At 32.8% G+C, this 25,456-nt stretch overlaps 4 protein-coding genes across 6 annotated transcripts; 2 read left to right on the forward strand and 2 right to left on the reverse strand.

Moving 5' to 3' along the window:
- Window positions 1–2,296: 2,296 nt before the first annotated feature.
- On the forward strand, window positions 2,297–4,487 carry LOC126775831 (zinc finger protein 660-like). Of its 2 annotated transcripts, XM_050497968.1 has the most exons (4): window positions 2,297–2,777; window positions 3,143–3,406; window positions 3,479–3,794; window positions 4,198–4,487. In XM_050497968.1, the coding sequence occupies exons 1-4, from the start codon at window positions 2,354–2,356 to the stop codon at window positions 4,442–4,444; spliced, it is 1,251 nt and encodes a 416-aa protein (XP_050353925.1). In that variant the 5' UTR covers window positions 2,297–2,353; the 3' UTR covers window positions 4,445–4,487. The 2 variants fall into 2 exon arrangements, with proteins under 2 accessions (XP_050353925.1, XP_050353916.1); XM_050497959.1 differs by having other exon boundaries at window positions 2,298–2,777; window positions 3,143–3,794.
- A 49-nt stretch (window positions 4,488–4,536) lies between these two features.
- Window positions 4,537–20,791, reverse strand: LOC126775822 (ATP-dependent helicase brm). 2 transcript variants are annotated; one of them, XM_050497935.1, is made up of 30 exons: window positions 20,000–20,791; window positions 15,557–16,086; window positions 15,324–15,470; window positions 14,983–15,142; window positions 14,816–14,902; window positions 14,635–14,735; window positions 14,423–14,561; window positions 14,080–14,269; window positions 13,848–13,986; window positions 13,593–13,767; window positions 13,476–13,496; window positions 13,147–13,254; window positions 12,940–13,057; window positions 12,662–12,800; window positions 12,378–12,459; window positions 12,147–12,304; window positions 11,333–11,510; window positions 10,915–11,157; window positions 10,448–10,614; window positions 10,056–10,244; window positions 8,462–8,620; window positions 8,180–8,351; window positions 7,706–7,815; window positions 7,302–7,422; window positions 7,028–7,213; window positions 6,645–6,841; window positions 5,964–6,092; window positions 5,670–5,796; window positions 5,358–5,538; window positions 4,537–5,198 (listed from the first exon to the last, which is right to left on the reverse strand). In XM_050497935.1, the coding sequence occupies exons 1-30, from the start codon at window positions 20,456–20,458 to the stop codon at window positions 5,062–5,064; spliced, it is 5,049 nt and encodes a 1,682-aa protein (XP_050353892.1). In that variant the 5' UTR covers window positions 20,459–20,791; the 3' UTR covers window positions 4,537–5,061. The 2 variants fall into 2 exon arrangements, with proteins under 2 accessions (XP_050353892.1, XP_050353903.1); XM_050497946.1 differs by lacking the exon at window positions 13,476–13,496.
- A 467-nt stretch (window positions 20,792–21,258) lies between these two features.
- On the forward strand, window positions 21,259–23,889 carry LOC126775983 (protein-serine O-palmitoleoyltransferase porcupine). The gene has a single exon (XM_050498232.1). It carries the CDS (start codon window positions 21,549–21,551, stop codon window positions 22,872–22,874), a length of 1,326 nt encoding a protein of 441 aa, XP_050354189.1. The 5' UTR covers window positions 21,259–21,548; the 3' UTR covers window positions 22,875–23,889.
- Window positions 23,883–25,208, reverse strand: LOC126776001 (DNA repair protein XRCC2-like). Its single transcript, XM_050498255.1, has 2 exons — window positions 25,025–25,208; window positions 23,883–24,715 (listed from the first exon to the last, which is right to left on the reverse strand). Exon 2 carries the CDS (start codon window positions 24,700–24,702, stop codon window positions 23,905–23,907), a length of 798 nt encoding a protein of 265 aa, XP_050354212.1. The 5' UTR covers window positions 24,703–24,715; window positions 25,025–25,208; the 3' UTR covers window positions 23,883–23,904.
- Window positions 25,209–25,456: the final 248 nt, after the last annotated feature.

Genomic DNA, 25,456 nt, shown 5'->3' on the forward strand with positions numbered 1-25,456 from the left:
GCAGCGGGGCGGCGGCGGCGGCGGCGCGGGAGCGGCAGGATCTTACGCGTATAATCAAATGGACCGGCCCTCGAATACAGCGGTGCAGGAGCGGCGCGGGGGCGGGCAACGAGCGGTGCACTCCAGTCAAGCGTTGACCGCCCGCGTTGCGCGTCTGCATTGTAGGTATAGTGTTGTACATTTTTTTTGTGACGTATCAAAATGTCTTCGGACGTGCAAGAGCTAATTATTTCGGCAATCTTTGAGAGGACACCCATATGGAACAGCAAAGATGTGAACCATAAAAATAGAAGAATAATTAACCAATTATTAGTCGTAGAATTTGTCGGGATTTTGTCTCTGTTCTTCATAATTTCGATAAAACTCGCCATTTATTTTCCTTGCCCTATAGTAGGGATCCACTTCTTCTTTTGCCCACAATAAATCGAGCGTTAGGAATAAATTTGAATCAAAAAGATGTCGCCGTTTTTCAGACATTTCGTTCGCGAATAAAAACAAATATCTCGACAACACAACCACGAACACAACACTACACCGCTATAGTGCCGCGCGATCTGCCCGCTAGTTTGGAGAACAGGTATGCGTTGCCCGCTCCGCTGCCGCGCCGCCGCCGCCGCCGCCCCGCTGCCCGCAAAATTCGAGGCAGAGGCCTTAAGGCTATTTTGGACTCCGTATTTATTTGTTAACATTGTCGACGAGTCGATTTTTTATTTATCGAAAATCGGGACTTTTTTTAGCTAACACTGGCAGCACTTACGTAATTAGTCATTATAGGTTATGAATGATAAAAACTGGAAAATACTATTATCTTCAGGATTTTAATGCAATATAAGGTTCCGTCATGCTATGGCATAAATAAACATCATAGAAATTATATTTAAGGACAAAACGCGTGGCAATTTTCTTCTTGTTTTAACATGAAATAATACGACAATGTACCATTGTATAACCTATGATACGATATGATATAAGGATTGTTGCTCTGTCTTTTCACTGAATTAGAATCGTTTTCTCACATAAAAATAAGCAAAAATTGACCAATAAACGAAAAGCTTGTTTCGCTATTCAAGTAGCGATAGTCAATTTGATAGTTGGTGCGTTCTAAACACTAAAACTGGTTACGTGATAAAGGACAAAAGAGTTTATAATATAAATTGAAAAACTACTTTGAGAACAAAGTTACTTAAAAATACTTCTTTTCAAATGATTATTTCAAAAACCAACATAAATATTACCTACAATTATAAAACAATTATACCTATAGACTAAGTTAGGAACCTTTTTTTTCTTCTCAGATTTTATTCTCATATCTTTCTCTAATCAGACTTTTATTATTTTCCGAATTTTTGCAACTGGCTTAGGTATATAAGCCCGCGGGATCCTGTAAAGAAAAATCAAAATTCCGTCATTAAAAATATATATACTTATATCTTTTAATTGGATATTTATATATAAATTTGGAAATTATAGACATAGCTGTTTTCGAATGCATAAAGCATAAAGTTGGAGAATTAGGTGACGTTTGATACTACTATCACATAGCTCAATAATAAATAACTCTTTACATTTGTTTACTTCGTGCTGTTCTTGCTCTGAGCAAGATATAAAAGAACGATATATATCTTAGAGTGAAAAGATATAAAGGTATCTCTCTTTTCTTCTTAATGATATGTTTTCCGCAAGTCTTTTTCACTGCAAATTAACAAACCTACGTAGTCTCCTCTTACGTCCCTAGAAGACTCATTCTCGAACCAACTCCCCCATCATTGCCTATAAGAAACCTCCAACCAGCGGATATCTATGCAATTAATTAATATAAAGTTTTTAATGTCACTTACGATAGTAACATAAAATTGACAAAATACTAAAATGGTCGACCACCATTTTGAAGTAGAAAAGCCTGGAATGCCCGTAAACGTAACCAGTACCCAATATCCATATTAAAGCATGCTTTTATAGGTTTTAATTACATAGTCTCACTCACATTGATGTGAAAGGTGATTTCTCACCGTGTAGCTAGGATTTTAATTTAGTCTATGGTCGGTTGATATTCTGGGCTCACGCGAAAAAAATGTGTTCTGTGGCTTAGGCTCTCATTACAATATCTAATTGACAATGATACAAACCAAACAATTATTTCAATAATATTGTTGTGGTCTTTACGCTTATTTGTGTAAATATTGTATGAGATTATACAGAGATAATTTGAATCACTTTACTTTTTGTATCTCCCAGGAATTAAGTTTACTTATATTTCAACAAGCATATAAAGTAAAGTATAACAATATACTTATTTCCTATATTTAACATACATCGGATAATAAAAAATTAAGTTTGGATTATTATACTACATATGAGTGATAAGCACGTTAAGATGGATATTTTAAATTATTTTCTCGAAACTGAAAACACAAATATTTGTCGAATTTGTTTAGAAAAAGCAACACATGCAAAATATTTATTTTCCGAACAAGAAGAGTCGAAAAATATATTAAACAAGATATACATTTGTTTTCAATTAATTTTAAATTATGATAAATACTTGCCCACAGTTATTTGTGTAAATTGTATAGAAGAACTAAACGTTGCCTATAATTTTCGTCAAAATTGTGTTACCTTTGAAAAACGATTTGCAATATTTTATCAACAAGTGTCGGCAAAATGTAATTTTGAAAATCAAAAAGTTGAAGCTGAAGATATAAAAGACGTAACCAATATCGGGAGTCCTATTTCACTGCCAGAGAATTATAATAGGGATGCTAAAGTAAAAATATCAGGTATCACAAAAGTTCTATGAAAGTTTTAAGTTTAAATATTCATACTTAAACACTCATGTGTTGGCAGCATATGTACAAGGCGTAGATTGAAAAGCAGCCTAGCTGACACAATCTTTTCAACAAATTATCAAATATCATATTGTTAACTCTGTTTATGGTTTTGTACCTTAATTTTGTCTTTGTTTCTTTTTGGTGAATAAAGTTATTTGTTATTATATTATTATTATTTTTATAATATTTTATTATTATTAGGGGTTAAAACTGGAAATGGTTTAAACAATTTCAATAGTAACATTTTTTAAAGTTCATAATAAAAGCAGTAATTTTTTTGTACAAAACTATTTTTTTATATTCCATTGTTTTAGATAAAAAAATCAAAGATGATGTTACAAATATTACTCAAGAAAAAAGGCTACATACATGTACGATCTGCAATAAAACACTTAAAACTAATACATCATTACTAAAGCATAAATATTCTATGCATCAAAAAAGAAAACATCTCGGCAAAGTCACAGGTTTTGGAGTTGATCGCCGATATCATTGCCCTAAATGCTTGTATAGTACTCCTCACAGTCAAACATTGGTAAATCACATGAGAAGACATAATGGAGATCGTCCATATAACTGTGAGTGTGGCAAAAGCTTTACTCAATCTTCTAGTTTAACTGCTCATCGTAAAACTCACACTAATATTGCAGATTATACTTGTGCAATATGTGGGAAACAGTTTAAACATGCTTTTTCACTAAAAAAGCATTTAGATGTTCATGAAACAGGAAAATATTCATGTGATATATGCCATAAAGAATTGAAATCTAGACAATCTTTACAAGACCACATGTATCGCCACTATAACATTCGAAATTACAACTGTGAAGACTGTGGTGATACTTTTGTAACTTGCTCTGAACTACTTAACCACAAAAAAAAACACAGCAGAATAAAAAAAGTTGAGTGTCATTTATGTGGCTACAAAACACATACAAAAAAGAATTTAATTATTCATCTTAAGAGGTAAGAAAGCTTATCGATTTAATGAAAAATGTCAACTCAAAGTAATTTAATAACAACCCAAAATAAAGTGAGATAATGATTGCTCATTTCAATTAACATTAAAAGTCACTTTACTAAATGTTTATTGTATGGTATATAACAGCTTTTCTATAGTATTCAAACTTCTTTTCATTTCCTTTGAGGCTAGTAGTTGCTAGTAACCTTGGATTCATAATGTTTACTGAGTTGATAAATTCTGACTGCCTATTCTTTATATTATAACTTTTTCTTAATAACAATAAAAGAGCAAACACTATCTGATCTGAACAGGCCAAAACAGTACAGTATGTACTATGCTTGATAATTTGTGTATAATTAACTGAATAACAAATAATATATGTGTGTACATTTTTTTTAATTTTAGGCATGCTGGAGATAAATCCTACAAATGTGATAATTGTCATATGTCTTTTTTTACTAATGGTGACCTGCAGAGACACAAACGTGTCCATACCAGAGATAAGCCTTTCCCCTGTCCTTCTTGTGCTCAAAGGTTTACACACAGTACTAGTCTTAATAAGCATATGAAATCTGTACATGGCATAGACTGCAAATGGGCTGATATTAAATGTAAACAGTTTCAAAAACAAAAACTAAATGCTGATAATTAATGTACAATTGTTGTGAAGAAACAATAAAAGAAAAAAATATTCATTATTATTTTATTTACCAAAACATCTCTTCTACTACTACTCTATATTTTAATTAAAATGTCCTTTGTTAAAAGATTGTTGAACCTAAGAAATATCCTTAAAAATCTATTTACCATTCAATTTATAGTTACTTTTTATGGGAATTTTTATTTAAATGTCATGTCATGAATGTTACAGATGTATATTAAAATGTTAAGATTTATAAATTTGTAATATTTAGATGATCTGAGTAAAAGTAACTCTAAAAAATGTTTAATTTGATGCTTTAAAATGAAGTCTTATAAGCTTCATAAAGAAAATGTTTTACAAGCACATTCATGTTTCTCTGGTTAGTTCTCATATTATATAAACTTGTCCTTTAGCTTATATGCTAAATTGTATATTGTCCTACTACAAAGTAAGTTATCGTTCAAATTTCAGACAAATCAATTAATAAATAAGTATTTAGTTCTTTTTAAGCTTGATGTTAATATATAAAATATGGATACTGTTCAGGTAGTATAAAAACTAGTGCAACAGTTTTAGATCTAATATTCACTTGTTCAAGAAAGGTTTTGTATTTAAAATATGTAGATCTAATCTTCCTCATAATCTTCATCGTCCGAGATATATTTGCGCTGTTTTCGCTTCCTTGGAGTGTTTTTGCTCTTATTTTTTAATTTGATTTTCATTTTCACCGAACGATTTGATTCTCCATCTGAATCTTCATCTTCTGTAATTTTTTTAAAAAATATATATATGAAATTGGACAAAATATAACTAACACTTCATTAATTATGTATACATTATATTAATTTGTTTAAATTTATTGTTTTTAGAAATAGGGTCTTGACTTTGATTCATATATAATAATTTATAATTCGATATTTACCTTTATCATTTTCATCAGAATCTTCAGAATTTTGTCCGCTCTCGGAGCGCCGTCTAATTTCTATAAAGACATTACGCAGGCGCACTGAATCTGCGTAAATTAAAGATGCTTCTTCATTATAAGTTTGAGCATTTGCACATAATGTGAAAAAATCACGTTCCAAATCCGAAATGTCAGTATACTGAAAAAGATAAATGAATAAAGATAAATCACTTGCTCATTACATGATTAAATAAAGCGACATTTTAATGAAATATGTATTAAAAATCCATTTATTAAAGTTTTCATTTTTACAATCTAAGTTCATCCTACCTTTCCATCTTCAATCCTATTCATAATTTTCTTGATATCTAATGGTTTCTTGATCACATCATAATAGTCAGGGAGTTCACGCCGTGAGGGTAGTTTCATAAAAGGTTCTGATAACACTCTACCATTTCTGAGAAATAAAAGTTAATATTATGTAATAAGAGTATTTATTTTATTTATAATAAATATTTGTAAAAAGAAGATATTGTTAGTTATGCCGCCTGTGAAGGCATCACATAGAAACCATGAAGTTAAAGCCAAGTGTTTCTGTTCTTAGTAATATGAAAATGCACTTACTCATCTGAATAGTCAATTACTTTCTTCATGATGTTTTTCAACCTCTTTTTGAGTTGATTTAATTCAGTTTTGCTTTTCTTTTTGGAAGAACATGGTACTTCATCTTCATCAGAATCGTCTTGGTTACGACTGTAAAACAAAGCAACAACGTAACAAAGATACAGTACAATCAATATTATTTAATTTTTCAATTAAGAAGGATTATTTAGCACCACTGAATTTTCATGTGCTTAATTTGTGATTATAATTCATCTCATGCTTGACGGTGAAGGAAAACATCGTGAGAAAACCTGCATGTGTCTAATCTCATTGAAATTATGTCACAAGTGTATTCTACCAACACGCATTGGAGCAGCGTGGTGGAATAAGCTCTAAAGCTTCTCCTCAAAAAGGGAGAGGAGGCCTTAGCCCAGCAGTGGGACATTAACAGGCTGTTACTGTTTTTATTAATTGTTTAACAAAGTTATAATTTTTTCAAACTAGAATATTACAATTGTTTATAAGCATAATAATTTTTCGACATTACTATTTACTACATTTCAAATAGTTATTCAATTAAAATCAAATTATACAAAAAAAGATAAATTTTGTAGCCGGGGACAGAAACTTCTGTCACTGTCTTCTGTCTGTGTGAAACTTTTGTGTTGCGACACAAACGTGCAATCGTAGCTTAATACTTACCGCCGCTTTCGACCTCTCTTTCGCTTCTTATCAAGCACTTCATCGTCATCATCTTCCTCCTCTTCCTCTTCGAACTCTTCATCGATAGCCTTCAGCCACTCTTTCTCGGTAAGTGAGTCCGTGTAGTCTACCTCCTTACGTTGTCGCGACCCGCGCCCTAGTGTCTCGTCCTCGTCCAAGTAGTTCCAACCTTGTCCCTGATAATATTTTTATCACTATATTAAAATGAATTGAGTAGATTGATTATTATATCTTTTAAAAGTGCATTCCGGATGGAAATTTAAGACGATAATGTATTACACTTAAATAAAATAAATAGTTAAAACATATGTTAATTTTAAAAGTTTGTGGTTGTAATTGAGAGGTATGAAGTTGAATGTTACCTTGTTACACACAACCTCGTCGTCATTCTTAACGAGCCAGTCGGGCAACTCTGACTCATCGATGAGTCGCGATCGGGTTTCGACCTTTTTTCGCTCAATGTCGATTTGCTTGAAGATCTCCAGCTCTTCCTCCGATCGAGCTATCATCTCATTGATTAAGTCATCGTCCGGAACTTCATTCTCCTCCTAATTATTATAAACAAAGAATAATTTGCAACTTGGACAAAGTTGTTGAAAACACATTAGGCTGCATATGTTTAAAATATAGTCTTACTTCTTCATCATCTCCATCTTGATGTAAAATGCTTTGTAAGAACTGCTGCCGTTCTGAACCAGTAGATTTCTGGTCAAACATGCCAGCTTGAATAACTTTTTCGTCCATATTTAGTTTGTACCTAAAAAAGTTTTTATTATAAAATACATCTGTGCTAATGGCAAACATGTTTGCAGTATAAGTTTATTTATTTGTTGTTTTTTTTTTAAACTCTTCTTTGCACTTTGTTCTTTATAGTTAGCTGGATGTAAATACCTTTTGGTATTATGTTACCCTTAGTTTTATTAGAGCAAAGAAAATAAAATAATAAAAAACAGGGTAAACCATTATAATTTTTTTTTTTAAATTTAGATAAATACAATTATATATTTTCTTATAAGAAAAAATCTGTTTATTAAAATTACCTGGCAGCAGCTAAAATTCTTTCTTCCACTGAATTGACAGTCATCAAACGCAAAACACGAACTTCATTTCGTTGTCCGATACGATGCGCACGATCTTGAGCTTGAAGATCCTAAAATTTGTAAAATACATATAAAAATAACTTCGTTTTAAAATACTTTATTTTTATTTTAGAAAGATTTAAAAAAATAATAATTAATTAATTAATTTTACAAAGTATCGGTCAATCAGAACTAGTAAAATACAAAACTGTACATCATTTAACTCATAACTTTTTCCACGAAAAGTGTCCATTTTTCGTTGCATAACGATTTGGTAAAATAGTAATATTAGAGTAGAGACTTAAAGCATATAGTTGCTGATTATATATGAATAATGGAATTATTAGAGTTTTAAGACTCTTTACTATTTAATTCACACATTTAATATCATTACGCAACATCTGTGAATGGTTAACAATCAATATCCATAAGCACCTGGTGCGGATTCCAGTCGGAGTCGAAAATGATGACAGTATCTGCGCTCTGCAGGTTAAGACCAAGACCACCCGCGCGCGTCGACAGCAAAAAGATAAAATAGTCCGAACCAACGTCGTTGAACTTCTTCAGCAGCTCGCCACGGTCCTCAGCCTTTGTCATACCATCCAGTCTGCAGATGAGGAGACAGTTCATATAGATAAAAATAATTCACTCATTAAATTTATATTCATGATTCGTATTTAGCAAATTAATAACAGCATAGTATAAATATTTTTATACCTTAAGTACTGGAAAGCCCTCCACGAGAGATAATCTTCAATAATAGTCATACACTGAGTCATTTGACAGAACACTAGTACTCTATGTCCTGTTCTCTTCAGTTTGGGCAGAATGCGATCCAGAAGTTCAAATTTTCCAGATGCTCGATAAAGATCAGGCCTAAGTTAAAAGAAATACGAAATGTAATATGCATTTCTATTAAGTTATAATTAATGTTCATTGAAGCAATTCTCATTACTATCTTTTACAACCATAAAAGTGTCAAAGTGTTGGTACAATATTAGTCCGTTTGAAACTGGTATCAATAACTAAAAATGTGTTGTGTTGATTATAGAAAAAACCTGTACATCAAATAATAATTATATCTGTATAGCACTATTGAAACCTTTGTAGGTTTATGAAATTGCTATCCAAATTAACACGGGCATAATATTGATAATGATGATCATCATCACCCTTTTCGCGTCCACTGCTGGACATAGGTCTCTCCAATGGCACGCCACTGAGCTCGATTTTCAGCTCTTAATCTCCAACAGCTGCCAGCCACCTTGCGTACGTCGTCACTCCACCTATGGCGTCCTACGCTACGTTTGCCAAGGCGTGGTCTCCACTCCAGAACGCGTCTACTCCAACGGTCGTCGGTTCTGCGACATATGTGTCCAGCCCACTGCCACTGCCACTTCAGCTTACTAATCCTTTGGGCTATGTCGATAACCTTGGTTCTCTGTCGGATCACTACATTTGGGATTCGATCCTTCAGAGAAACTCCGAGCATAGCCCTCTCCATAGCTCGCTGAGCGACCTTAAAATGGTGGACCAAACGCACTGTCAGTGTCCACGTCTCGGCTCCATAGGTCATAAACGGTAAGACGCACTCGTTGAAGACTTTTGTCTTCAAGCATTGCGGTATTCGTGACGAAAAGACTTGACCGAGTTTTCTATACGCTGCCCAGCCCAGCTGTACTCTTCTTCGTGCTTCCCCCTCGAAGTTGTTTCGACCCAACAGCAAAGTTTGCCCAAGGTATACATACTTCTGAACAACTTCGAGAGGAACTCAGTTAAGAGCTATTGGTTCCGGACTGACGTGTTCATTGAACATTGTCTTGGTGTTTTTCCAAGTTCATCTGGAGACCAATTCGAGCGGAAGAATCAGCCAGGCTGCTCAGCATATATTGCATGTCCTGCACGGTTTCTGCCACGAAGACGGTATCGTCTGCAAATCTCAAGTGCGAAAGGTACTTGCCGTTTATGTTTATGTCCCACCCTTCCCAGTGCAGCGTCTTGAACATTTCCTCTAATGCATTAGTGAACAATTTCGGTGAAATGACATCCCCTTGTCTCACTCCTCGATGCAAGACGATAGGGTCAGACTGCTGATTCTGTACTTTGACGGTCATAACAGCAGCGTCATGCAGGCCTTTCAGCACTTGGATGTATCGCCAATCGATTTGGCACCGTTGTAAGGACTCCAGAACAGACCAGGTCTCAATAGAGTCAAAAGCCTTCTCATAGTCCACAAACGCTAAGCACAGGGGCTGATTATACTCTTGATGAATGATGATAGAAAACTTAATACAAATATAAGGTTTCATACCCTGAAACGACTCCTCCGCCGGTGCCTATGTGGTCACAGAACTTTTCCTCGATGTGCTGGAACATGAAGGGGTGATTGCAGAGCTTACGAAGCTGCACGATGGTGTTCATCAACGCCTTAGCTCCGCCCTTGCCTTTATTACCTTTTTCTGACCCATCTGTTAGCAGCACGCCCTTCGACTGCATGTGTCTAAGAAAATGATTTTGTAATGGTAATACGAAATTTACTGACGTTTGTATTTAATTTAAATAAAAATTACCTATAAAACGGACCAAAGATCAAAAGTAAAATATTAATACTTTTCTTTATAGCAAATACGTAATATTTAAATTGAGTTATTATTCTTTCAATTTAATAATTTATTTTTTTGCTAATAAACCACTGAATATTACTTGTATAGTACGCGTTGCAGACCACTCATGTCGCACTTAATGATGTATTCCACTTTGTCCGGTAATTGACTCTCCACTTCCTTTTTAAGTCGCCGCAATAAGAATGGACGCAGAACTTTATGTAGACGGCGAATGATAAGGATAGTTTCTTCCTCGTTTAGTTCCACCTTTTAACAAAGTTATTCTTCATTTTATTATTATAACACAAAGAAATCAAATCGGTATCGAAGCTATTAAACATCGATAGAAAGTATACATATATCGAGACCTAAGATGATATTCTATATTCTAGAAATAAAGTTTTTTTTTCTAAATATTTAATGTTTCTTTATTGGGTTAGGTACTTTTGCAACTACCCTCGTACGTTCTTTGTAAATAATATGTAGAGAATTAAAAATGTCAATTCGATTAGGATATCGATTAGAGAACCAATGCATATAATTATGTGTATTCATTGGTAAACTTACCTTTTCACCGGTAGTCGCGAATGGAGCGTTGAACCACTGCTCGAAAGTGGAGCAGCTTTTGAATATGGAGGGAAGTAAGAAGTTAAGCAGCGCCCACAGCTCCGGCAGCTTGTTCTGCAGCGGCGTGCCCGTCAGCAGCAGGCGGTGCGGCGCCACGTAGTGCGTGTTCAGCACTTGCGTCAGTTTGCAGTGGTGGTTCTTCATGCGGTGACCCTCGTCGATTATCATGTATTTCCATTGCACCTGTCGATCACGAGTAGTTTGACTTTAATTTTTATTTTATTTTTATTTATAGGTAGGCGGGTATATTAGATGTACGTGATTCCGAACACCCGTGACTTTTTTATCTGGTTGCATTTTGTGAAGGTGGTCAATTAAATACACTATTCGGTATTTTTTATCCAAGCAATGGCCTTACCTTTGCCAGGACGCCCTTATCCTTGATGACATATTCGTAAGTGGTGAGCAGCACGTTGAACTTAGTGGAGCGCATTTGCGTCTGCACGAGACGACGCGACTGCGGGGAGCCCTTGTACGACACCACTTGCACGGTGGGCGCCCACTTTTCGAACTCCAGCACCCAATTTGATAGTGTACTGGAATTTTAAGCATATTTTATAGGAATAGTATTACACGGACAGGAGTTTCAACCTGGATTTTACTATATACTATTACTACTATATTTTTCCCACATTTAGATTGTTCTGGCACATCATTTATCATGAAATATATTATTTTTAATTAGTGTAGATAGATCTCATGAATTGTTAATTTAATGTTATGTCTATGTATCAACCAACCCGCTTGCGCATCATGGTGATATAAGTTCCAAATCATCTCCTCAAAGGAAGAGGAGGCCTTATCCCATCAGCATTTACTAGTTGTGATTTTACAATACTTTATTGTAATTTAGATCTATATCAGTGTCTATTGATGAACATTTTTACGAAAACCCATAAACCTCTGCAGAAACAGATTTTCCAAAAACTCTTACTTAATAATACAGTACAAGACTCACTTGCTATTGTGTACTATATAAAGTACTGAATTGAAACACAAACAAACATACCAAAAAAGAATCAAACCATTTTAAAATTCTACTTTTTAACAGCTCAAGTATTAAGACAACACAATATTATTAAAAACATAATCAATTCATCTAATATAACATTAATAGAAGTTTGAATGTAACTAAGCACTATAACTTTATATTCCATAGATGAAAAAATTACCTGAGTGGCACAATAATTAAGAATGGCCCATTTACTTTCTTCTTTTCCATTAGATAGGTCACCAAAGCAATTGTTTGGATAGTTTTACCAAGACCCATCTCGTCAGCCAAAATTCCATTGAGATTGTTGTTAAAAAGAGATACGAGCCATTCTAAGCCCTACAAATAAACAAAGTATGTCATTAGTGTAACAAAAAAATAAAATAGTATATATAATTAAAATATTGCAAACCTTAATCTGGTACTCTTTTAGGTTTCCATTGACCAAGATGCTAGCTTGTTCGGTGACAGATTCGTGAACTGTATGAGCGATGCTGCACATAAAGTATATACATTAAACTTATTTATTATATTTCTAAGTTCTTAAATCTATTAAATAACTCAATATACTTTGACTTATATATATATAAGCATTTATAATATAGTAAATTGCAACTTTGTCGCTGAGGTCTATGAAAAGGACTTATAGCTCTGATGTTCTCTATAAGTATTAAATATTTATTATATATTATGTACCTGTAATAAGTTTGTTCTTCAGTCTTATACTCATCATCCTCAACTTTAGCTTTCTTGATCATATCGCGCGCTCTCTCTTCGTCTGTCTTCTCTTTGTCACTCTTCTCATGGTGGTGCCTCTCCCTCCGCTCTCTCCTTTCTGAAAGGCAATAAATTAAACAATACAATACATAGCAACTTTATTAAACAATACAATTTCTCAATAGGTACTGTGTGTAATAAAATAAAAATTTGTCTTTCCTTATAAAACATTTTATGAAAAGACATTAAGACATTACCATCATCTTGACTATCGTCTCCAGAATCGTCAGAGTCCGACAACACTTCCCAACCAGGATGAGTATCCATCCAGTCCTTCAGTTGGGACAACAGCGGAGCCTCTTCACCTTTCAGCACCTATTACAGTACAGTGTTACAGTGTATATAATGACACTGAAAAACAAGAACATTACTTAGTATTTTTTAATAAACTGCTTAATACTTACTTCTCCAGTCTTAGGATCCATAACACTAACACGAGAGTCCGATGTTTGTGAGCTGTCATCCATTGCATCTATTTCACCACCTTCGAGAACCTTCTTCTTGCGCGATTTCTTGAGAATTAAAAATACAATAATTTATTTATGAGATCAAAGTAACGAATAATATTATTAAATTTTAAGTAAGTTTTGTAGAGTCAAGATTTATTTTCGAATTAAGTGTCCCTAATTTGGACAATCAAATATGAATATTCAAATAATATTATAGGAATTTAATGATTATTTAATATTAATGCAATATTTTAACTTTCAATGGTATATCAAATCTATCTCACCCTTTTCCTACGCTCCTCTTCCTGTTGTTAATAATAATATAATATAATATTAATTTAATGATCATTACACATAATTGTATTATTTTAGCTTTCAATGGTAAATCAAATCTATCTCACCCTTTTCCTACGCTCTTCTTCCTGTTGTTTCTTGCGTTGCTCCTGCTTGTGCTGTTTGACCATCTCCGTGAGACTGGCAATGTACTCATCAGTCTGTGACAAAAGGAATGCTAGCCGCTTGTCTTTCTTCTGATCAATAAGCTTTCTGTATCCCTCTTCGTCTTCCGCCATCAGGCTAAAAGTATTAACATATTGTTAGTTAAAATGATTTTCTAATGAAATACCTTCATAACAGACATAGTTTGTAACACATACCGTCTCATACGTTCCTTTTCTATGCGCTCTTGTTCTTTTTTCTGTTCTCGTTCAGCATTGGCGTGGTAGTTCATTATGGCTTTATTCATACGTGACAACTTAGCGACATTGTTGCGATGGTACTCTTTGAAGTCCTTGGCTGTAAATATAATCAAAGTATTTTATTATTATTATACTATACTTAATTTTTTGTGGCATCTGTTTAGTAGACAGACTAAATACTTAGTCTTACCATGTTGCAACACAGTTTGTAGGAATTCCTGGTGCTTTTGTCTGCGCTTCCTTTCGGCTTCTAATTTTTGTTGCTTCTCGAGTTTCTCAGTAGCACGTGCTTCGCGTAAACCTTGTCTCTTCGTGCGCTTGTAGGCTTTTATGTTTACAGCCGTCTCTAAAGTCGTATCCCGACGTACTTGTCCAAGAATCTAAAGGAATTGCATCGAATATTAAGTTTCAATATATTGTAAAAATAAAATTTTATTTTTTGTTACATATATTTGTTACTAAATTTGTTTTTGGTACGAAATGAAGATAAGAATCATTTATATAACATTATATTGCTAAGAAATGATAATTACCTCAGCGCGTAGTTGCTTTTGAAAATTAAGAACACGGAGAGCCCGCAGTTCTATTTGTGCCTGCAAGCGGAGGTCGTCTGATATGTTCGCCGGCAAGTTGGAGAGGACTTCAATACGATGAGCGATTCGTGCCGCGATTCTATAAAATTATTGACGTGTATATCATATTCCAACAATAATATTTATTCCTTTATTAAAGAATTTTATCTTGCCTGTTTTCTCTTTCATTTAGAATTTGTAATGGATCAATCCCAACGGGTTTGGGTATAGAGGTGATACGATTTTGTTTTGCTCCTGGAGTTGGGACACCCGGCTGAAAAATAAATAAATCGTCACAATATAAATAATTATTAATATCATAAAGCATATATTTTGTTGAAATTATTATTTAACCTGTTGAGTGGGCGGCCCCGTGGGAGCCCCCGGGCCTGGCCCACGCGGCGGTGCGGGGCCTCGCAATGGCGGCGCGCCTCCCATTGGCTGCAATAAAAATATATTTCATGTTAAACATGAATTATGCAATATTCGTTAAACATTATATTTATAAAAAAACATTATACCGGATTCACCAAAGGCGGTGTTGGTTGAGTCGGTGGGGCCATTTGTCCGGTCATAGGTAGGGGTGTGGGGGGCGCCCCACCACCACCACGAGCAGCATCTCCACCGGCAGCACCCTTGCCTCCTGAAACTCCTGCACTTTGTCCCCCTGCTTGAGGTTGCCTAAGGGAGTAAAACAATCATGGTTTTTTTTTTCAAATACAAGCAAATTTTTTTAAAATTATAATCTTGTCAAGAAGTTTAAAACCATTTTACAAATAAACCTGACGCTCTCACATAAGTTTATAACAGTATTACAATCGGACTAATGTCATTGTAATGCACTGGGCGCACGTTACATTACCCTTGGCTGTAGGGCGAGGGCGGCTGCGCGGGCGGTGTGGGGCACTCGGGCGGCGTGTCGCCGGTACGTTTGCCCGCCGCCATCAGAGCGATTTGTTGGGTTATGGGCTGATTGCGCGCCAGGTTTCGATACGCTGCTATTTGAGCTCTACAACATACGCAACATTAACTTTATTCAACTTCACAAAATTTGATTAATCTTTATCAAAAACACTTTTAGAACATGTAACTTACTTTAACTGCCCCAGTTGTATATTGGAAAAAAGTCCTTTATTCGGATCTTGAGAATTCGTGCGTGCACGTATAGCCAGTAGCTGAGAGTATCTCGGATCCTCTTGTAAACCTTTCTCTTCCATTGAATCGATAGCTCGTTGCAGAGCATTTAGATTGTCTGGACCCGACGCAGCGAGGGAGCTCTGCATCGGAGAAGAAGAAGGCGCTCCATTTGCGGAGGAAGTAGACGGTGGTGGGACAGAGCCATGTGGAGGGGTTTGAGCGGCAGGGGGCTGTGGTGGAGCTCCAGAGGGCGGTTGGCTAGATGGAGGACCACCGGGAGGAGTCGGAGCTCCACTGGGGGACGAAGCAGCATGAGAGTAACCTCCTTGTGATGACATCATACCATGATGTGGTGGCATAGGAGGCATACCTTGTGCATGCACACTGTGGGGTGGCGGACCACCAAGTGGGAGTGGCACTCCTGGTTGGCCTGGTGGCCCCTGTGGTCCGTTACCGGGAGGTGGAGCGCCAGTCAAAGCCATTGGACCCTATGAATAAAAAATTACATTAAATATAATTTCACTCCAACTTAAGAAACCTTTTTCATTGCATATAAACAATTAACCATAAAGAGGTAATCAATATTTTAGGCACGACCATACTGATAATTCAGCACTAACATAAAATTTCATTATGAAAATGTCATTTATGTTTTATATGTTTTTAAATATCTCATTGTTATATACTCATATTCTAGAAAATTATACACTATATGAGGTAACAGCATTTAATGCTTATGAAAGAGCTTTTTTATATTACTTGCATTTAAAAACAGAAACAATTACTTTTTTGAATGGTGTGTCAAATGAGGCTGCAATACCCATGGATGTGATGGTTAGAGAAAAGACAGCACAAACATTTGAAGACAAAATGGATTCTTTTGACATACAGTATAATCTTGTTTCAGAAGTTCAAATGTATAACATTTAATTTTTTATATTTAAAAAAATATTTTTTAATAAGTGTAATAATTAAAAAGAATCATTACAGGAAATCTATGCTCAATGAAAACAAAACATCCTTCAATATTTTTTATGATTGGGAAAGTATTTTGAACTTGATAAATAAATATGAAAAAAAAACTAAGGACTTTAAAAAAACTGTTATTGCAAAAACATTTGAAAAACGTGATATTTTTATTCTCCATTTATCAAAAGGGAAGAGGAAGCCTATTGTTTTTATAGTAGGAGGGGAAGATGGAAAGGACTGGATGTCTTCGGCTTTGATTTTGAATTTATTTTCTGAATTATTAAACAGTACAAGTAGCCTCCATATTCTGTTAAGCAAATTTGACTTTTACCTGTTGCCCATTTTGAATCCAGATGGATTCGTCTTTAGTAAGGAGCAGGTTTGTTGATGTTGTTCGATTCTTTCTCAAAGAGAACGATAGGTATGTAGGTAGAACTTTTCAGTACTCTTTCAAGAATTAAAATAAATATCTCGACAACAAATACTTTGCAATTCACAGCTAAAAATGTGTTAAATATTTCCTTAACAATTATAGATGAAAATTGAATTGAGGTGTTTTCAAATTTTTCCAAGTTTCCATTTGAGTGAGAATGAAAGAGAACATTTATTTTTTAAATATATATTTTAATTACTAATTTCGTAGTATTTGAAGTAAGTATAAAGAGAGCTTAATTTAAGAACTTAATTTTATAGGATAGGTTGTGGTCTAAAAATAGGAGAAGTATTTATCCTCAAACGAAATGCCACAATGGAAAAATTGCTATTGGTGTTAATATTGCTAGAAATTGGTTCTTTGAAAAATCTTCTAAAAGTGAGTACTGTGATGGAGAAGTTCGAAAAAATATTATTTACACATACTACTAATAGATCAAAATTATTCTTATTTTAAGTAAACATAATTTTTCCTATTGTAGTGATAGATGAAGAATGTAATGCTATTTATATTGGGCATAAGACTCTTTCAGAAGAAGAAAGTCAGGCTTTATCATATGTTCTTAATAGTCTTGCATTGGATATGATTGCGTTTATAAATGTAAAAGGTTTTGGACGCTATATAACAGTACCCTTTGGACTCACTGATACTCATGCTAATAATCATGATATACTGGTAGGTGTATTACTTGTATTTTTTTATGTAATATAGTATTGTTATATCCAAATTATGTTATATTTTTTAGTATATGATATCTAACACTTTCACTGCCATGTGCCCTAAGCCATATCACATATTTCGTCCAAGCTAGTAGGGTTAATAAAATAGATATAAATTATAATTTTTTCCAAATAAAACTTATACTTACTTACAATATTTAAGAATAAAATAACTAACTGTATCCTACTGCAAATACAGCTTTAAAAATAACGTTCAATAGTATTTGTTTGTGCTTTTTATCAATCTCTAATAAATAACTTAATCAATACTAGATTTTATATTTTGAAACCACATTGTACCTAATTAAACTGATAATAAATCTAACATTATATTATTATGTCCTGCTATGCAAATAAAATAGTAAAATAAAGGACAATGTATTTAGTAGTTACTATGTTATTTATAAATTTATAAATAACAGAGTTGCATAATAAAATTCTAGTAATTACGACTGGCCTCCCCACCAGCGTATGATCCCAGTTTCACTATGTGGCATTAAGTGACCATGTTACACAATCAATGTGTCAATGGACTTGAAAATTTGTCAATTTTTCGCAGCATATTATGGTTAATTTTTAGTAAATGAGCTTGGCAGTGAAAGTGATAAAGATCATAGATATACACCACCTGTTTATTAACATTTATGTACTTGCTGATATCAATGTTATATAAGTAAATAATTTGACTGGTCTATACAACAATTTCACAAAGAAATTTTGAAAACCTTTGAAATTTATGATCATGAAAATTGCATGTGTCATGTCTGATACATGTGCAAATATCTGTGGTGGTTAATGTTAATAAAAGAAACAAAACTCAACAGCATTGAATTAAATTAATGACTTAAATTATAAATAGATATTTGTCCCCTACAAATATTTACCATTCACATTTGGTACCAACATCAGCTATTCTAATTCTAACATTATAATCTAATAACAAAACTGCTTAAAAATGTCATATAGTATATTATTTGGCAGACTAACTACTCTTTGAGAGTTATGCAGTTTACTAGGGTGTCACTAAATATTTTTTGTTTTGACAAAGCAGATTCATTACTTACCAACTGTGTATAAAATTGTGCATTCAAAATGTTTAAAACATGCAAACTAAATAAACTTGCATTACCTATCACTAGTTATACAGGTTTATACAAACATGTGAAGTCAGGTCTTTGAAACAATTTAAACTACGCCTTTAATTAATATTAACAATACTCAAACTCAATTATTCAGATAGAAATACTAAGATCTACATGTTCCAAGGTTCTTGAAAATCATAATATAACATACTATGTAGGAACAGCAGCAAGCTATTTTTGTAAGTATCAAATAGTGCAAAAATATTCATCATTAACAAATTCAATTTTTTTTATGTACATGTAAAATATCACTTCTTAATAAGTACAAAGTTTATAGTTTGATTATAGGTTTTTTGTGAATACATTAATATTAAAATCAAATACTCTATTAGATTTCTAATATACTTATGCATATATTTTCATAATATATATGCATATGCATACAATGCGTGAATCTTAACCAATGATCGTGGGTTCAAGCCCGGGCAAGCACTACTGAATTTTCATGTGCTTAACTTGTGTTTATAATTCATCTCGTGCTTGAAGGTGAAGGAAAACATTGTGAGGAAACCTGCATGTGTCTAATTTCATTGAAATGATGCTACATGTGTATTCTACCAATCCGCATTAGAGCAGCGTGGTGGAATAAGCTCCAAACATTCTCCTCAAAAGGAAGAGGAGGCCTTAGCCCAGCAGTGGGACATTAACAGGCTGTTACTGTATGCATATATTTGGACTTTTTAAAGCTGTATTTTACATCTATTTTGATGAATTTTAAATTTCTTGTTTTCTTTCCATTTTAAGACAACATTTCAGGGAATATGGCAGACTGGGTAAAATTTAGGTTAAACACACCTGTTGTGTATACTGTATACTTAGAAGATGAAAAAACAGTACTTCCTCTACCAAACCAAATTAATCCACTTAAGGCCCAGTTCTTTACTATTTTAAATGAATCATTGCTCATCTCACAGGATATATATGGGCCCTTGTTTAATAATGAAGTTAATATGTTTTCTTTTTATCTAAAGCATAAATATAATATCTTAATATTTAATTGTGCTTGGAATATTTACTATATGAGAAAATTAAGATTAATCTATGCTTAATACGATCAAACTCTTTTATGTGCATGATTATAATATTATTGTGAATTATTCATGTTTGTTTTTGTTACTTAAAAGTACTCTTTACTTACTTGATTTGGCATATGTCCAATTTGATGTTGCATATATCCATGAGGAGGTCCTTGTCCTGGCATGTTGGAATGCTGAGGATTATTTGGTATATTACTGTGGCCATTTGGACCAGGTGGATGAGATCCAGTAGAACCCATAGGATGTCCAGGTGGTCCAGGCATGTGCGGTCCAACCATATGAGGTGGCATTTGATGACCACTAGGTGGCATTCCTGGATGTTGCTGTGGTGGGCCATTAGTATTAGAGGCAATTGTATGAGGTGGACCCGATGGTGGCATGTGATTTTGCATGGGTTGCCCAGAACCAGAAGGATGTGATGGAGGTGGACCATTCACATGCTGTTGGTTGTAAGGACTATGAGGTGATTGTGGCGGTGCTGGACTTTGCGTCGGCGGTCCCATTGGACTAGGCGCCTGTGGCGGAGGCATAGGGCTACTTTGTGGAGATGGACTTGCCATTTTTCAAATTCGAATACTTTTCTTACAGCATATCAAAAATGTATATACACTAACACAGTACACAATCACAATTGCTTCATGGCGGAATGTAACGCGTATGTCACTACTGTAATTGATATTTATAACACAATTCTACATTGTTTAAGTACTTCCTATAAATTACAAACCAATGTTGTAAATACCACATACGCTGTAGTACAAAACAAGGCTATTTCTGAAAGTAGAAACCAATTCACTGATATATTTTAAATGCCGCAACTATTAGAAAACGACCAAACGTGAATACAACGCGAAATAAAATATTCAGTAGTGTTGCCACTTGTCACTTGCCAAGTTGCTAGTACCTACTGCCCAGTTGCTACTTACTTACTACTTATTATCAATAGGCACTTCCAGTTTATAAATAAAACAAAGTGATATGGAATAGACTGCATGTTACAACAATAAACAATCATTAATTTTACTATCCACATCATAAAGAAAAATGTAAATAAACCTCAATTTCATAATAATACAAATTACTAAAATTTTTTTTTTATTTAAACTATGAAATAATAAAAAATCATTCAATATTATTAAATTTATTGTTACTATTAACATAAATCGCAAATAAAATGTAAAATTGTATTGTAAATATCTTAAAAACATTAAACGTTAATTATTTTTTCTATAAAATACCAATAATATTTAATTTAAAATATTATACATGTATTGTAACTTTATTTTAATTTTATAGATATATTTATTGACTTGTCACTGACCTTTTTGATTTTAATTTACTGTTTCTCCAACAGCGGCAGCCAACATCCAGTCATTATAGAGAAGTAATACCTACAGTACCTACTATACTTATAGGGAAGGGAAAGGGTATCCGTCATCCAACATACAGACTATTCTTATGTCTAAATTTCTTCTAAACTTCGAACAATAAAAAAGTTATATGTTATAAATACACTACAGAGCTTAGATAAATGAAGGATATATATAGAAAAGTGCAGCTGATGGATATTCCGATAATTGTAAAGCGAGATGTAAAATATTTACTTCCAATCGGCAATCACATGTAGCACATTAGGCGGCGTGCATTAACATGGATGAAGAAGATGAATATATTGAAAATACTTGGACTTATATCACATTGTGCGGTGAACCCACGCTATATGATGGACTCAGGTTCGCCAAAGATTTAATCATAGCCAATATATTTTTACGCATTATCATACAGTACATTTCTATGCCTCACAATGTGAGACACAGTTTGTCTTTCGTTTTTGGAAGTTTTCTTCTTTATTACAATATTGGCTGGGCTCTTATTTGGATTTATGGCCTTACCTTCGGCACTTATGTGGTAATTCTTTGTTTATCAATTTTAACAAAAAAATGTAGAGGATTTTGTGTATCTTTTTGTGTAATATTATTTTTATTATTATGTGAGTTATATTTAATAAATCCAAAAACTTGGCAACAAATAAGAGGTATTCAAATGATAGCAGCAATGAAAGTAATTTCTGTAGCTATTGAGTTAGACAGAAATTTGTTTAAACAAATGTTAAATCCACTTGAATTTGGTGGGTATATACTATGCCCTGCTAATTGTATTTTGGGTCCATGGATATCTTTTCACTCTTATGATCAATATCTTAATGTAAAATTTTTGACTAAGAGATGGGTGCAGATAATTCTATTTAATCTTTTTATTTCAATGTCGTGTTTAGTTTTATCTAACTGTATAGTGCCTTGGTACATAGATGATAATGTGAGTAAATGGTTAACTGCTTATCGTGATGCTCAAGCATTCAGAATGTCTCATTATTTTGTTTCAAGTATGTCAATTGTTTCAATGACAAGTGCAGGATTTGGATTAACTAATAATTGTCACTCAGATATACAAGTTACAAAACCATTCTTTATTGAGCTACCAAGGTCACTTGTCCAAGTTGTTATATTTTGGAATATACCAATGCATCAATGGTTAAAGAATTATGTTTTCAAAACTTGTCAACCATATGGTCAATTTATGTCGATACTTACAACTTATGCAGTATCATCTTTGTTGCATGGCTTTAATTTTCAATTTTCGGCAGTATTACTCAGTATTGGGACATTCTCCTATGTTGAGTATAACTTTCGTTATAAAGTTGCATTGGCTTTAGAAGTTTGTTGTTTAGCTAACCCATGTCTCAAACAATGTGAACACAAATATAAAAAGAACAGTCTCTTAGCTGTCTTTGTAAACACATTATTTTCTGTTTTAACCATCATACATCTAGCTTACCTTGGAGTTATGTTTGAAGCCTCCTTTTCTGTTCAAGAATCAGGATATTCATTTTATCATACTATTAATAAATGGGAAAACCTTAATTATTTTAGCCATGGCCTTGCGGCATTTATGTATTTAGTTTTTTTAATGATGTGATATTAATTATATATTATCCGATAATAACTAAAAATCTTAATCTCTTATGATCTCTATGATGGTATTTATAGGTTAATTTTAACACATAAGCTGAAAATAGATTAAGTTTAAAATGAAAGTTTAACTAGCATGCTAAAAATATGAAATCACTCATTGGTAAAATATAAATATGTACTATTTTACTTTAACTTTATTATTTAACTCTGAGAAATTTTAAGTTGATAAAAAAATTATAATGATTATAAGATAATAGATTTTTAAAAAAACATTTCTTGTAACTATGTGGTATACCTGAACCTACACTGATACTGTAAGGCTCAATGTGAATTTCATTTAAGAATGAACATGAAAGAATGTTAATGTTTCCAACATATTTGCAAAATTTTGTTACAAGTAACAATAATACTTTAATTAAATGCACAATTAGGTATAGACTATCAGTATTTTTAATTCTCTAATATTCTATTAAAATTTTACAATTGTAACATAATATTTAAAATCTTATTGTGTTTATATAGATTGGATAATTAGATGTATTAAAAAATAATGAATAATATTATGTTACATATGTATCTTTCAATCAAATCCTAATTAAAAAAAAGTATTTTTGTTTATGTGTTCAATGCAACATACATTCATCAAGCTATTGCCTGGTACATGTGTTATTTCTTTAATTTTTGTGTATATTGTATGAGCTTACATATCATTTATCACATATTTTCAATAAAAAATAAAAGGAATGTCATTATAATTTTGCTATTATCTGTGTTATGTTTTTTATTAATGGCAGGTTACAAAAGTTGGTGTAATGTATCAAATACTTCCAGTTTATTCTATACTTATATAAGTTATTTAAAAAAAAAACACTTCTCTTTATCTACTAAAAAATAAACTGCACAAAAACATAGACATAGTTTGTATGGTAAAATCTTAAGTAGTTGTTTTTGTCTAACATTTCTACCATTTACAAAATAGTTGATTCCTCTAACTGCCAAATAAAACAATTGATTTCTTACATTGTAGTAATTTTTTACATCCACATAATCTCACCATTGTGTATATTAAAAAAAATTTTAAACTCCTTATCATATGTCCTCACATGAATGTGGTTCTGGCCATTGTCATTATAAACTATCTGTATTCTATAATTGATTTGCTCAATTACTGGAAATTCACAACAGGGTTCCAGTTTTTCTATAGGTTCTTTGCTAGTGCTAAAATATTCTGGTCTGCTATACATAACTGTAACTTTAAAATCTTTAACAACTTTGTATATCATACGAAGTAACTTCTTTAAATACAAATCCATTTTGCTGACTTTTTGTAAATTTTGTTCTTCCCAATAAAATGCTGTCAGTGTATCAAATATTATCAAAGATATATTTGGGTTCCTAATCAAAAAAAAATCTAAATTCTGTATACTTATATAAAATTGTGTAGTTTCATACGTATCTAGAATAAACAAATTCTTTAATATTGAATTAAGTAATTTGTTGGTATCATTTGATGACTTATTAGTGTTGTCTTTGGATAATTTTAAAATTTTATTCTTTGCTACATTTATAAGATAATCCAATGTTAATTTTCCATCAGTATTGAAAACTATAATACTAGCTTCTGGTCCACCTAATTCATTAGGAATTAATGATTCACATATAAATTCAGCGAGAAGACAAGCTGTACTTTCTTCACTATATATTTCAATAAAATCTCCATGATTTGGTCCATTTCCAAAAACAGTGGGGTAAAATCTTTCAATTCCTGATTTTTTTGTTAATCGGACTAGTAACTGAATACCTGATTCAACTTTACACTTAGTTGATGCCATAATTGTTGATAACCTAGAATGATTAAATTAAATCTAAAAATGAAGTATAACACTTTAAAGTGTTTGAACGTCATGAAATGATAAAAAAAAATGTTAAAATATACGCGATAAATCCGTTCATAGTTGTTTAATTATAATAATTATAAATATTATAATAAATAATTTATTTTTGAGGCCCGCGACACAAAGACTAACACGTGATTGTAGCCCCTATAAAGTTAAGTATCGCGGTACTATATGTTCAATATTAATAATAGCAATGAAGAAAAATAAAATTATAGAAGTCAACGAACAATATTATTAAAATAGTTTAGAATTTTACCTTTTGTATAAACTGTAATTTGTAGGTAATACTGGTCACTGGTAAACGTGACACGCATCCTATAAAACTAATAAATTAAAAAATATCAATGTTTACTGTTATTGAGTTTTAATTTTGCCGCTCAAAAATTATGATTGTGTTTTGGCAATTGGCAAAGTGAAAATTTGTATTAAATATTACTTATCTATGAACTCTACGATGTCAGACGTCGGTTATTATCACATTGTCATAGTGTTCATACTATAAACTTTTTTAAATTTTTTGAGATCATAAGAATGAGGACAAGCCGAAGATATTTTTTATAAATTATGAAAATCAGTTATATAACTATTGATTAACTAATTGCAATGCAGTGTTGCTTTGGAGTAAGGATTAAAGTCATCCAGTACACATAGGGTCAGTACGTGTAACATAATAATTAATGAATTTAAA

This window comes from Nymphalis io, chromosome 2 (genome assembly GCF_905147045.1).
Source record: "Nymphalis io chromosome 2, ilAglIoxx1.1, whole genome shotgun sequence".
Classification (NCBI taxonomy): domain Eukaryota; kingdom Metazoa; phylum Arthropoda; class Insecta; order Lepidoptera; family Nymphalidae; genus Nymphalis; species Nymphalis io.